This window comes from Felis catus, chromosome A3 (genome assembly GCF_018350175.1).
Source record: "Felis catus isolate Fca126 chromosome A3, F.catus_Fca126_mat1.0, whole genome shotgun sequence".
Lineage (NCBI taxonomy): Eukaryota > Metazoa > Chordata > Mammalia > Carnivora > Felidae > Felis > Felis catus.
Window position 1 is genome coordinate 4,420,554 of NC_058370.1, and position 14,186 is coordinate 4,434,739.

General features: G+C 44.6%; 1 protein-coding gene and 1 pseudogene across 9 annotated transcripts in view; both read right to left on the reverse strand.

The window, feature by feature from the left end:
* Positions 1-691: 691 nt before the first annotated feature.
* On the reverse strand, positions 692-10,548 carry LOC101088479 (annotated as a pseudogene).
* A 541-nt stretch (positions 10,549-11,089) lies between these two features.
* LOC101098453 (guanine nucleotide-binding protein G(s) subunit alpha) overlaps positions 11,090-14,186 on the reverse strand; it is a 54,452-nt gene continuing 51,355 nt past the window's right edge. For all 9 annotated transcript variants that reach the window (XM_045053435.1, XM_045053434.1, XM_023251063.2 and 6 more), the window contains 7 exons: positions 12,727-12,781; positions 12,516-12,589; positions 12,342-12,400; positions 12,115-12,235; positions 11,876-12,006; positions 11,512-11,579; positions 11,090-11,285 (listed from right to left, as the gene is read on the reverse strand). In XM_045053435.1, coding sequence (XP_044909370.1) covers positions 11,139-11,285; positions 11,512-11,579; positions 11,876-12,006; positions 12,115-12,235; positions 12,342-12,400; positions 12,516-12,589; positions 12,727-12,781 — 655 coding nt within the window. In that variant the 3' untranslated portion in view covers positions 11,090-11,138. The remainder of the gene's footprint in view (positions 11,286-11,511; positions 11,580-11,875; positions 12,007-12,114; positions 12,236-12,341; positions 12,401-12,515; positions 12,590-12,726; positions 12,782-14,186) is intronic.

A 14,186-nucleotide genomic window follows, 5' to 3' on the forward strand; every position in this document is an offset into this window, starting at 1 on the left:
TAATTGAATGTTTTGAAATCAATCATAATTCACTGCAATGATAAATCAGAAAAAGGAAGCATTTTTAAACGGCATGTTACTATGGCCTGGCCAAAAGTAATTATCGATTAGTAACGACACATACAACAGATTGAGAAATTAAATCCTCTGCTATATACTTTTAAGTATTTTGTCAGACTTGAGAAATGTTTCTGTCAATAACATTCATTTCCCCACAAATGCAATTCTTTTTTAAACAAGAAAACAGTTCTTTCTCTCCAGATTTTTTTGTTTATCAGTGCGAAGTGAAACAAAGCAATCTCAGTAGAAATGGCTTCTTACAATGTTATTTTAGAAAGGCTTATGCTTCAAAATGTACTGAAAGATACCCAGTCCAAATCATGAGAATCATCACCTTGATGGCTTCTCTGCGGCCACCTTTGTCTCTCCCCGGCCTCCCAGCGGCTTGTCAAGAGAGGCCAGCCCCAGGGGCGCCTGGGTGGCTCAGTCGGTTAAGCAAGCGTCTGACTTCAGCTCAGGTCATATCTCGCAGTGTATGAGTTCGAGCCCCGCGTCGAGCTCTGTGCCGGCAGCTCAGAGCCTGGAGCCCTGCTTCGGATTCTGCGTCTCCCTCTCTCTCTGCCCCTCCCCCGCTTGCGCGCACGCGCGCTCTCTCTCTCTCTCAAAAATAAACATTAAAAAGAGAGAGAGAGGCCAGCCCCTCATTCATATCACTTGCAGACGTTTCTCATCATGTCTTGTCAACTTGTTGAACATCTAGATTCTTAAATAGCTTGTTTCATCTTTTCTCCCCCCAACGCTTGTGTTCCTCTCTTCCGAGCAGCCTTTTTATGTTCATACTCCTTTTGATTTCCAGCGCAGAAAACGTCCTTAATTTGTTCCTCATCGACACTAGGAATGGGTTTCAGGAGATTCAGGAAAACGCCACCTGGTCTTCAACCAGCGTGCATTGTGGAAAGGCCGCCATTGAGGCGACTTCAGCGGTTTCCATCAGAAGTTCAGCTGACCCTTTGTTCCCCAGTCAGCCTCACTGCTTATCAGATCTCTCTTTGGTTTCTGCAACCTGAATGAAATTTCATCAGCCACTTTCTCTTGCAGATCGTCCTCTGCGATCTCCTGCCGGCCTTGATAGTTCATTTCTAGTCTGTCCCCCAGACTCTCTTTAGCAGGTTGTTTCTGTGTGAGATGACCTTGCCCATTTTCCTCTTCCTTTGACCCCCCCCTTTTTTTTTTGCCACCATGCATATAGTCATCTACATGTTTGTCTAATTCTTCTGTGTATGTTCTTGAGATTTCCTCTTCAGTTTCTTAGCAAGCAAGTAGTTGTAGGTCTCTGATTGTCTGCCTCTGACAGTAGCAGTCTCCGTTCCCAAGATACCAAGTTCAGTGGCCACCGCATCTTGAGTCTATTCTTGTAGCACAGCACCCCCTGTGTTGTTATTAACCTTCTTTCCTCAAGGAACAGCTGGTTTCTGGCTTCTGAGGCCAAACTGAAAAGGCCTCTGGTGTGGGAGGAGAGTTAAAACATTTCTGTCGCTGGGGGGCTCAGTCGGTTGAGCGACCGACTTTGGCTCAGGTCATGATCTCGTGGTTTGTGCGTTCGGGCCCCGCGTCGGGCTCTGTGCTGACAGCTCGGAGCCTGGAGCCGGCCTCCGATTCTGTGTCTCCCTCTCTGCCCCTCCCTTTCTCATGCTCTGTCTCTCTCTCTCTGTCAAAAATAAATAAACGTTAAAAAAATTGACAAAAAAATTAACTTCCTCTTTGGATAGTTTATTGTTCGTGTAGAGAAACGTGACTAATTTTTATGTGTTGATTTTTAATTTTGCAAGTTTGCTGAATTCATTTATTCTAACAGTTTTTGTTTTTGAGTCTTTAGAGTTTTCCACATACGTGAATCCAGTCACCTGCAAACAGAGATACGTCTGCTTCTTCCTTTCCGATTTGAATGCCTTTTACTTCTTTTTCTTGTCTAATTGTTCTGGCTACAGTTTCCAGTACTATGTTGAACAGAAGTGGCAAGAGTTAGCATTCTTGCCTTGTACTGGATCTTGGAGGACAAAGCTTTGAGTTTCCCCCCATTGATTATGGTATTAGCTGTGGACTTTTTTCATGTTGACCTTTCCCGGGTTGAGGTGAGTTCCTTCTGTACCTATTTTGTCGAGAGTTTTTACCGTGAGTGGATATTGAACTTTGTCAAAGGTTTTTCTGCATCAGTCGAGATGCTCATGTAATTTTTTATCCTTCATTTTGTTAATGTATTGTATCACATTGATTGATTTGCATATATTGAATTATCTTTGCATCTTAAGGGGGTAAATCCCACTGGGTCATGGTGTATGATCCTTTTAATGTGCTGTTAAGTTTGGTTTGTTAGTATTTCACTGAGGATTTCTGCATCTGTGTTCATCAGAGATATTGGCCTGTAGTTTTCTTTTCTTGTGGTATCTTTATCTGGCTTTGGTGTCAGGGTGATACTAGATTCATAAAATGAGTTTGGGTGTCTTCCCTCTTTCTCTGTTATTTTGGAAGAGTTTAAGAAGAATTGGTATTAAATCTTCTTTGAATCTTTGGTAGAATTCACCCATGAAGCCATCTGGTCCTGGGCTTTTCTTTGTTGGGAGAGTTTTGATTACTGATACAGTCTCCTTCATTGTTATTGGTTTGTTCAGGCTTTCTGTTTCTTCTTACTCAGTTTTGGTAGGTTATATGTTTCTAAGAGTTTATCTACTTCTGCGTTATCCAGTTTGTTGGCATAGAACTGTTCATAATATTCCCTTATAACTCTTCTTTTTTTTTTTTTTAATTTTTTAATGTTTATTATTGAGAGACCAGAGAGAGAGAGACAGAGCACGGGAGGGACAGAGAGAGGGGGAGACACAGAATCCGAAGCAGGCTCCAGGCTCCAGGCTCCAGGCTCCAGGCTGTCAGCACAGAGCCGGACGCGGGGCTCGAACTCACGAATCACGAGATCATGACCTGAGCCAAAGTCGGACGCTTAACTGACTGAGCCACCCAGGTGCCCCCATTTCTGATTTTTTAAATTTGATTCTTTTCTCTTTTTTTAAAAAAAAATTATTTTTAAGCAACTTCTGCACTCAAGTTGGGACTCAAACCCAGGACCTCGATCAAAAGTCACTTGCTCCACAGACTGAGCCAGCCACATGCTCCCGAGTCTTCTCCCTTTTCTTCTTAGTCTGGCTAAGGGTTTGTTGCTTTCGTTTATCTTCTCAAAGAACCAACTTTTGGGGTTTCTTTCCTGTTGTTTTTATATTTGATATATGTCTGCCCATATCTTATTATTTCCTTTCTTTTGCTAGCTTTATGCTTAGTTTGTTTTCTCTAGTTCCTTGAGGTGTAAAGTTAGGTTGTTTATTTTGAGATCTTTCCTCTTGTTTAATGTAGGTGTTGATCACTATAAACGTCCCCCTTAGTACTCTGTTCGCTGCATCCCTTAGGTTTTGGTGTGTTGTATCTTCATTTTTGTCTGTCTCAAGGTACTTCTAAAATTCCCCTCGGGGTGCCTGGCTGGCTCAGTTGGTGGAGCACGTGACTCTTGATCTCAGGGTTGTGGGTTTGAGCTCCGTGTTGAGTGTAGAGGTTACTTAAAAAGAAAATCTGGGCCACCTGGCCTGGGTGGCTCAGTTGGCTAGGCGTCCAACTCTTGGTTCTGGTACAGGTCATGATCTCGCAGTTTCGTGGGTTTGGCCCCCACATCGGGCTCTGGGCTGGCAGCGTGGAGCCTGCTCGGGGTTCTCTGTCTCCTCCTCTCTCTGTCCCTCCCCCACTTGCACTGTCTCTGTCTCTCCCAAAACAAATCAATAAACCTAAAAACTTTTTTTTAAACAAACAATAAATAAAAATCTTAAAATTCCTTTTAATTTCCTCTTTGACCCCAAAGTCATTCAAGAATGTATTGTTTAGTTTCTACATATTTGAATTTTCTCATTTCTTACTGTTACTTAGTGATTTCTAGTTTTATTTCATTTTGGATGGGAAAGACACTTAGAATAATTTTGGTCTTCTTAAATTTGTTAAGATTTGTTTTGTGACCTAACGTTGATTTATCCTGTTCCTGCTCAGAAGAAAGTTCTGTATATATCTGTTAGGTCTACTTGGTCGATAGTATTGTTCATGTCACCTGTTTATTGACTTCCTGTCTGGATGTTCTATCTATTGTTGAAAGACTACTGATATTTCATGTTGATCTCATAAACCTGTTCTTTACTACATTCTTACTTTTTAGTAATTTTTCTGTGGATTTTTTGGGGGGACTCCTGCTACTTACATCATTTGCAGTGAAAGATAAAAATAGAAGTTTTACTTCTTTCTTTCGAGTTCTCAAGCCTTTAATTGCTTTCTTTTGTCTAATTGAATTAGTGTGTATTTCCAATACAATGATAAATAGTATGGCAATATGGCATCCTTGTCTTTTTTGTTTCTTGTTCCTGACATTAGAGGTTCCTGCTTGTTCCTGCTTTTAGAGGTTTCTCATTAAGTAAAATGTTGGTTTGGGGAGAAAAAAATTTTATAGATATTTAATATGTCTATAGTAATTGGTTGCATAATCAATTATTAATATAAATAATATACTTAAGTATAATTAATATATTTATAATATTTAGTGTATTAATATATAAAACATGTAGGAGATAAAGTATATTTTAGGTACTATATATGCACATATACGGTGTACTACGTATATTATACAGAGATATGTTATATATATGTATATATAGTATACATGTAGTCATTACATTAAGAAGGCACCCATTGATTACTGTTTTATTGGATTTCCAAAATATAAATGGGTATTAAATTTTGGCACATATTGCTGTTCTGCTAATATTGAACCAACCTTGCATTTGTAGAGTACATCTCCCCTAGGCATGATGTATTATTATTATTTTTTTATTTTTTTACGTTTATTTATTTTTTTTTTAATTTTTTTTTTCAACGTTTACTTATTTTTTTTTGGGACAGAGAGAGACAGAGCATGAACGGGGGAGGGGCAGAGAGAGAGGGAGACACAGAATCGGAACCAGGCTCCAGGCTCTGAGCCATCAGCCCAGAGCCCGACGCGGGGCTCGAACTCACGGACCGCGAGATCGTGACCTGGCTGAAGTCGGACGCTTAACCGACTGCGCCACCCAGGCGCCCCTACGCTTATTTATTTTTGAGAGACAGAGTGAAACAAAGTGAGAGTGGGGGAGGGGCAGAGAGAGGAGACACAGAATCCAAAGCAGGCTCCAGGCTCTGAGCTGTCCAGCACAGAGCCTGACGTGGGGCTTGAACTCACAAACCATGAGATCGTGACCTGAGCCAAAGTTGGACGCCCAACCGACTGAGACACCCAGGCGCCCCAGGATGTATTATTTTTTAAGTGTAATACTGGATTCTGTTTGCTTCTATTTTAAGATTTTCACACTGGGGGCGCCTGGGTGGCGCAGTCGGTTAAGCGTCCGACTTCAGCCAGGTCACGATCTCGCGGTCTGTGAGTTCAAGCCCCGCGTCAGGCTCTGGGCTGATGGCTCAGAGCCTGGAGCCTGGTTCCGATTCTGTGTCTCCCTCTCTCTCTGCCCCTCCCCCGTTCATGCTCGCTCTCTCTCTCTCTGTCCCAAAAATAAATAAAAGTTGAAAAAAAAATTTTTTTAATAAAAAAAAAAAAAGATTTTCACACTGATACCGTAAGTGAGATTGGTCTATAATTTTATTTTCGGATGCAGTGTTTGGCATGTCTTAGAATCCATGTTATACTTGCTTTACAATAATAACTTTGAAATTTTCCTTTGGTTATACTCTGGAATAATTTAAGCAGCATTAGAATTATTTGATCTTTAACAGTTTCATAGAATTCTCTGCAAAACGACCTGGGTCTGGTGCCTTCTTCCTTTCTCTCGTTTCGAAGTATACATTTGTTAAGTATGCAGACTGAAATCTGCATGAATCATAGGTGTATAGCTCAATAAATTTTCTCACAGTTGTTTAATCAGCAGTTAGGTCTAGAAACAGATGCCCCCAAAGCCTCCCTCATGTTTCCTTCCACTCACTGCCTCCCCACTCCAGCAAGAGCCCCGAGCCGCCTTGTCATGGTGCTTCACTAGGCTCTGTATTATGGTAACTGATTTGCTTAGAATTTATTTATTTATTTATTTAGTCTCCCCTGGGGTCAGTTTTGAGATACAGTGTTTTTTCTGGACAACCATCTATTTCATCTAGGCTTTCAAACTGATTTACATAGAATTCTACAAATTAATCTCTTATGATTTGAAAGTTTCTTCCTGTCTTCTTCCCCAATCCTTAAAAACTGCAGGAACTCGATATATCTTTCTAGATGTTCCTTCAAGGTCTGTGCCACAGAAAATTATCAATCGTGTGTGTGTGTGTGTGTGTGTGTGTATGTGTGTGAGAGAGAGAGAGAGAGATATTAAATATATATTTTTCTGTCTGCCCAGCTACCTAGCTACTTATCTAGCATCTAACTATCTTGCTATCCAGGCATCTGTGTGTATTTCACATGGTGGAGAAAATGGAAGGGCAGCTACAAAGCATTTGCGTTCCTGATAAAAGAGGGAGTTGGCCGGCCTGTCTGTCCCTGTCCTCTCTGCCTTGGGCTAAGATGTGATACCGTCTTGTGAGCCTGAGAGAGAAGCCAAGAGAATCGTGGAGGCCTCGGCCTGCCATTGATGAGCTGCTTAAATAACATCAGAAACCACCCTCAGAATTCTTCAGGATTCTTGTGAAGTGAGTTACAAGCCTCTTTTCATCTGTGCCACTCCAGGTCAGGGGTCTGTTATGTGCAGCCGGACACATTCTTAACCGATACAGAGGATAAATGAGACAAAACCGGAAAACTTGAGTTGTTCATAGTATAGGAGTGTTTAATTAAGCACAGAAAGATTATCACAGAGACACCAAATCCCCTAACTCTAAAATAGGAACCTGGGTAGCAATCCCTCAAACTAAGTGCTTACTGCAGTGGCGTTTTTAGTGTAACTGTTGTTAAAAGCATAATTTGCATAAATTATTCAGAGTGTTTTAGATATCACTTTTCACAATTTTGTACAGCGGGGTACAGATTGGGTACATCTTGTACAGATGATAGGACGCATCCTCAAAGGGTTTCAAAGAGATTAAATGAGATAGTCCACAAAAAGGGCCTAGGACAGCACTTAATCCCATGGTAAAGTGACCCATAGGAATTAATTATAATGTGTGTTTTTTTTAGTTTTTTATTTATTTAAATAATCGCTACACCCAATGTGGGCTTGAACTCATGACCCCAAGATCAAGAAATGCATGCTCCACCGACCGAGCCAGCCAGGTGCCCCAAGTACAATGCTTTAATAATCAATATTAATAAAAAATACTGATGTTAGCTACTCATATATGGATGGCTAGCCCCTTCTCATCTTTTGCATTCCCATAAGAAAAGTCACCTCCCTCGGGAGGCCCTCTCTGGCTCTTCTACCTCAAGTGGAATCCCTCCCCAAGTACTTCCCATTCCCCATTGCCCCAGTCTTGTCATTAGCTCAGAGATGTTGTCACCATCTGGAATTCTTTAGATTATTTATTTAGTAAATGTATGCCTCCCCTGATAGAATAGAAACCCCACGAGAGCAAAACTCTCAGTGGCTGGCTGAGGTCCCACACGGGATCCCCATACATTTGTTGTATAAAGAGATGACCAGATGTCCAAGAAACCATTAGAAGAGAATGCCATTTGACATAGAAGGGTTTTGCAGTGATGGTCATTTTGGGGGTGTGATTTTGCCCACATTTAAATAAAAATGAAGATGGATAAAGATTACGCTCGGGGCGCCTGGGTGGCTCAGTCGGTTGAGCGTCTGACTTCGGCTCAAGTCGTGATCTTGCGGTTCGAGAGTTCGAGCCCCACGTCGGGCTCTGTGCTGAAGGCTCAGAGCCTGGAGCCTGTTTGGGTTCTGTGTCTCCCTCTCCCTGCCCCTCCCCCATTCATGCTCTGTCTCTCTCTGTCTCAAAAATAAATAAAACATTAAAAAAAAAATAAAAAAAAGATTATGCTCAATTCTAGACCCTCCTCATATTAGGCCTTATTGGGGGCTTGGTGGTTTATTACTATGTTTTTATTTATTCTCTAAAAGGTCCGTAGTTATATGTAGTCTATGTACCTTTGGAAAGTGGTATCTAAAACACCGTGAGTAACAAAAGTGATACCTAAAACATTGTGATTAACAAACTGTTACCTGTAGAAAAATAGGTTGTTCTGCATTCAAACAGAGATGTAAAATTCAGCTGAAATTTTAAAAACTAATGGCTACTTGTAATCGAAGATTTAGATGAAATTCTTCATAATTATTTGGCTTTCTGAAGATCTTAGATTTTAGATTTTAAAGTAGCCCTCTACAAGTTATGTTTGGGGCCAGCTCAGAGGGAAAACAGAAATGGGAATGTTTTAAGTAGAAGGAGTAAGTCCTGAGGAATAGAAGGAACCCTCAGACACATTTGAGTGACCGACAGTGGCCCCACAGCAAACCTCTGAACTGGTGGGAGGGCAGGAGTATGTCCAACGCCACTCTCTGAGGGAACAGGACCCCCTCCCTGCTCCATCACCAACCCATCTGTCCCATGACCACCTGACTGGCTCTGGAATCCAGGAGAGCCCTGCAGGATTTCCCTTTGGGGTCACAAGTCATGGACTCCTGACAGCTGGCATCCTGGAAAGAACAAAGGAGACCTTTCCCTCTTTTTTCTGTATCTTCTAGAAGGACAGTATGGTGTGGTAGTCAAGCAGTGGGGTTTGGCTACCTGAGTTTGAAGCCCATTTTCCCTGTTTACTAGCCATGTTTCTTGTAGCAAGGTGCTTTGGCCTCTCTACGCCTCTGTTGACTCCTTGGTAAAATGGTGGTGATGGCCAAAACAAGCTCATTGGGCAGTGGTTGGCACATAACAGGTACTGGATAATTGTGGCTTTTATGACCCTCCCTCTGGAGGTCATTATAAAGTGTGTGCCAGTGTGGACCAGCGAGGGGGGTAGGGTTCTGGGGTATCATGTTCTTGGTGTAACTGCTCTATGGCCTGAGGATTTGTTTGCTAATTTTGATGGATCTGTGGCTAGTGTTACGGTAATCTTATGTGGATTATTCAGAGAAGGTTCTGGGATTTCTACGGAGGGGGCATACAGGCAGCCATTTTGGGAGAGTCGGTCATCTTGGTGGGCCGTGGTCTTGATGGCTGGTATACAGGTTTTAGTTATGTATTTGGAGTACTTTGGAGGATGATGGGGATTGGTGGGCTGGTCTTTGGCCATATTTGCATAACCTCTTACGTAGATTGCTATTAATTTGGGGGAGTGTGTATTTGGGGGGGCTTTTAAGGGTTGTTTTGCGATTAAATCTGCATAGCATACACACAGTTTTTATGTGGATGGAGTATTACATAGGAAGCTTTCGAAGGGTTTATGGAAATGGGTTATTTGCTACTTTCTCTTCCCTCCTTGGGGCTTAGATTTTGCTCACTTCTGATGAGCTATGTGTGCTAGAGGATTAATTTGGTTCGGATTAACTTTACCTGGAAAATAAGTGGAGTTTTGGTCTGATTTACAGAATCAACTTAATGTTTCATTTGACCAGTTTCAGAGGGTGCGGTGGTTGGTGGTGCACTTCCGCTGCTCCAGGAAGCAGTGCCGGGGGGACCACAAGCTTAAGGGATGAGCCCGGGGATGAAGATCAAGGTGGCTCCAGTAGACCCCAGGTTCAAGCCACGGTTCATTATAGCTTTAATGAGTTCCATGTGGGGCCTCTGAAGGCTGACCACCCCCACCCCCAACAATGCAACTTTGTCGTGCATTAGGAGACTCCCCGTTTTTCCTGATGTTAATTGTGTCTTCTTTTTTAAACTGTATGTTCGCATACTTTGCATTTCTACGACTGTTGATTAGCTTTTAAGAGTATTGTGCTTATTAGGGAAATCAACTCTTTGTTAGAGATCTTCACCCAGTCTCCACCCCCTTCATATTTTGTTTCATGTGATCTTCGTATCGTATAGTCCACCCCACCCCTGTGGCTTTTGGATATTAGGTCATGCCTAGGCCTTCTACAAACCAGTATTTTAACTGTAAAAATATCCTTTTTCAAGTACTTGTTTGTATTTAATCATATGATTGAGCCACATAAAATTCCCTGGTGTATGGAACAAGGTAGGGATCCAGCTTAAGTTTCCCCCAAATGTTTAACCATTTGTTTCAAAACTGTGTCTTTCTATTCGATGGCTCCCGTTCCATCGTGTCCCCAGCTTCGAGGGATAACCGACAGAATCGTAAGAGATGTAAAGTGCACGACGGGGTGATTGGCTCCGGGCCCACGTCGCACACCGTCTCATGAGTAATCCCACCTTCCCTCGTGCATTGGCAACACTGACTTCCTCCCATTTCCCCCCACATAACTGAGTCCATATCCTCCAGCTAGCCGGGGAGCCCCAGACCTGACACCCATTTGGGAGAGACTCCAGGTCCAGCAGGCACACTGTGAAGACCTGTACAAGGGAGGTTGATCCAACGGAGAAGACGGCCATCGATGGTCAATGCCGAATTCTTTACACTGGCTAATGGTTTTGTGTGGGGCCCGGGCTTGGGTCCAGGGCAGGGGTGGACTTTATCTGCAAATTGTTTTCAGAAACCCACGTTAGGTTAACGACTTCTGATACGTGGTTAAGACCACGAACGAGGGGGCTTTTGCTCGAAACCGTAAATAACCGGCAGGACTCGCATCCTTTTGCTCACATTTAATTTTTATTTTGATTTTTTTTAATGCTGCACAAGACAATATTTATTTCATTTATTTCATTTATTTCTTTTATTTCATTTATTTCTTTTATTTCATTATTTCTGTTCGCTGCTGTTATTTTATTTACTGAAAGAGAGAGGGAACTTTTGTGGCCTTTGTTTTTTTTTTTTTTCTCTGTAGGCCGCCTTAAGCTTTCTAAATTTGGAATATTTAAGCAAGCTGAAGGGAAGAGGGGGTTTCGCAAAAATCACTTGGGGGGGAAAGGAAAGGCTGCGTTGTTAATCCTGCCCTATGGTGGGTGATCAACTGCGTGTACAATTACGTTTCACTCTTAATTAATTGTGCTCAAGGCTTGACTTAAATTTGGGTGTTCCCTTCTTAGAGCAGCTCGTACTGACGAAGGTGCATGCGCTGAATGATGTCACGGCAGTCGTTGAACACACGGCGGATGTTCTCGGTGTCCACGGCGCAAGTGAAGTGGGGATAGCAGTAGTGACGCCCGTCTCCACTGGCAGTGCTGATTCTCTGTGGCACAAACACACGACGACACGGTCAGACCACACCGTCCCCACCGTCACCCGCGGGGCACCTACCACAGACTATCGACCGGCTACCGAGGTTCCGCTAAAGTTCACACCGGTCCTGGGTGAAACACAAGGGAACTGGAGAGGTCGGTCCCCACATTTAAGTCAGTCAATCCACACCGCTGAGAAAAAGAACAAGAGAGAACCAGAGAAGGGTCTCTACTCACCAGAAATTCGTCGCGGATGAAGTACTTGGCCCGGGTCACGCGTGGGTCCTCTCCGGGCTCGGGAGTAGCTACGAAGAACAGAAAAATCGGGGTAAGGTCATTCAGCGAGCAGAGCCAGAGAGCTGGCATCACCGGGGCCCCTTCATTTCTCCATAGGCAAATAGGCAGAAAGAAGCTTCTCTTGCTTCCCTACAAGCTCCCTTAGAGTCTGGGGGCGGGAACGCAGAGAGGCTTCCTTTCTTCTAGAGGTTGTTCATTGAGGGGACTCTTAAACTCCACTGGCATGAAAACCCTCCGGGAACGGACACGTCCGGCATATTCGGGAGCATACAGGCCCCGGCCCTCGGCAGGAGGTCGTACGTACCATCCTCGGGAGTAGTGTAGCGAGCAAATTCTGGAAAGTAGTCCTCAATTTTCGATTTTCCAGCGAGGACTTTCTCAGCGAGCAGGTCTTGCTTGTTGAGGAACAGGATCACGGAGATGGTGCGCAGCCATCTGGCAGAGAGGGTGCAGGTTTAAGGTCCTTGCACGGGGCCTGGAGATCGGGGACAGGACCCCGGGGTGAGAGAACTGGGAGAAGCTGGGGGGCGGGGCACCACACACCTGTTGTTCCAGATGCTCTTGAAGAGGTTCAGAGCCTCCTGCAGGCGGTTGGTCTGATTGTCCTCCCGAATGACCATGTTGTAGCTGCTGCTGGCCACCACGAAGATAATGGCAGTCACATCTGCGGCCCAAGAAAGCAGAAGCAGTGTGGGTTAGAGGCGAGAATGACCTTTAACAGTCAAGAGAGCGGAGTGTCCCCAGAGCAGAGCTCCTCGCGGCCTGCGTACCGTTGAAGCACTGGATCCATTTGCGGCGCTCGTCACGCTGGCCACCCACGTCGAACATGCTGCGGGAGACAGAGGACACCCGGTCACCCCACAGGGCTGACGCCGTCCCGCCACTCTGCTGCTGGCGGGACAGAAGGAAACGCGTCCGTTCTGAGAAGGGGATCGTTCACTTACTGGAAGTTGACTTTGTCCACCTGGAACTTGGTCTCAAAGATTCCAGAAGTCAGGACGCGGCAGCGAAGCAGATCCTAAAAACAAAACCCGGGTCAGTGGATCTCACCGAATCCAACTGGAATATTAACAACCGCCCACTGGGCGGGCGCAGAGATCCTGACGAGCTTGGAAAGGGGGCTCCAAGTCCTCTGATTCTGAGAACTCTGCGTACCTGGTCACTGGGCACGTAGTCAGCCTGCTTGATGACATCGATCTTGTCCAGGAAGCTGGGAGGAAAAGACAGACACACCGGGGTGTTCCAAGAGCTCATGCCGCATTTGCCCGCAATTCCCGCCTCGCTGTACAGTTAGTTGAGCTCAGTGGAAACGACGGTGTCGCAGTTAGGCGCAGGAAGTCAGTGGGGGCTTTGTCGTTCACGCTTAGGCCTCGATGCCTATGAGGGGTTAGCGCAGGCAGCGTTTAAGGTCAACCTATCTGGCTGGTAGATCTAGGAACCAGGAAAATGGACTCTCGCTGGGGGGGGGGGGGGGGGGCTGGCCTGCAGGGAGAGCACGGGACGAGCGCAGGGCTGGCTCTGGTCTCAGTTCCGCGCCCGGCAACCGGCAGAGGGCCCGAAATCAGGCCTATCTGAGCTTGTGCCGTTGATAAGGACTAAAAATTTAAAATTTTCAAGTTATCTGGCCTTGACTAAAATGACAAGTAATTCAAAAACTGTATGCTGCCCCACTTCATTCCACTGTTTTTGGGTAAAGAGTAAAAATGGCACACTTAAAAGCAGCAAGGATTTTCCCCTCCAGGGACTCATGAAAATGAGATTGTTTGAATTACTCAGAATGGGTATCCCTTCCTCCTACTTTTTAAGAATCTCGCTTATTAAAAGAGAACAAAGGAGGCGGACACAAAGGGCCCCTTTCTGCCCTAACCACACCGAACAGGAAATAAGCACACAGTGCCCTTCCGTTCTGTTGGGTCCATGAAATACAACACTCCAGACTTTGCGTTTTTCAGAAACCTCACAGCCATCCAGGTTATGGATCTTCCCATGGCAAGGGTCCTGCACAGAAGAGGGGCCCAGAGCCCCAGAGCCCATCATGCACGCTAAGGAGGCTCTCCGTGAGGAGCAGGCAGTGGCCATAACTTTCTTCCCAAAGCAAGGATGGTCCTGCCCGTGTTGCTTCACTGGGCGCACCGTTAGGAAAACTAACTTTGGAAAGATTGGGGTCATTTAATTAATATGGAAAATTAAGTTTAAAACCAGGGGGTTATTTTTGGGGGGGGGGTCTCGGGAAGGGGGCTTGGAATTTGTTTTAAAAGTGGGCTAATCAGAAAAGAAAATCCCCGAGAGAGAAAAATCGACTTAACAAAACTCTGTGAGTTTTCTTCCCCCCCTTCCTTTTTACCACTTTAGAGTTAGTCTGGCTTAGAGGATATACTAACTTGCCCAATCAGTCCTACATTAGAGCACCAGGCCAGAAATAGCTCCCCAGCCGCCCTGGCCTCCAGCACGTTGCCATGGCAACAGAACCACAGTTCTATAAATAGATCATCAGCACCAAATCTTGTGAGAGAGACATCTGGAGCCGGGCCAGCCAAACCCCAGCTCAACAAATAAAAATAGGCAGCTTAAGAAATAGTCAAGGTACCCGTATGGCAACCTGAACATAAAGGCAG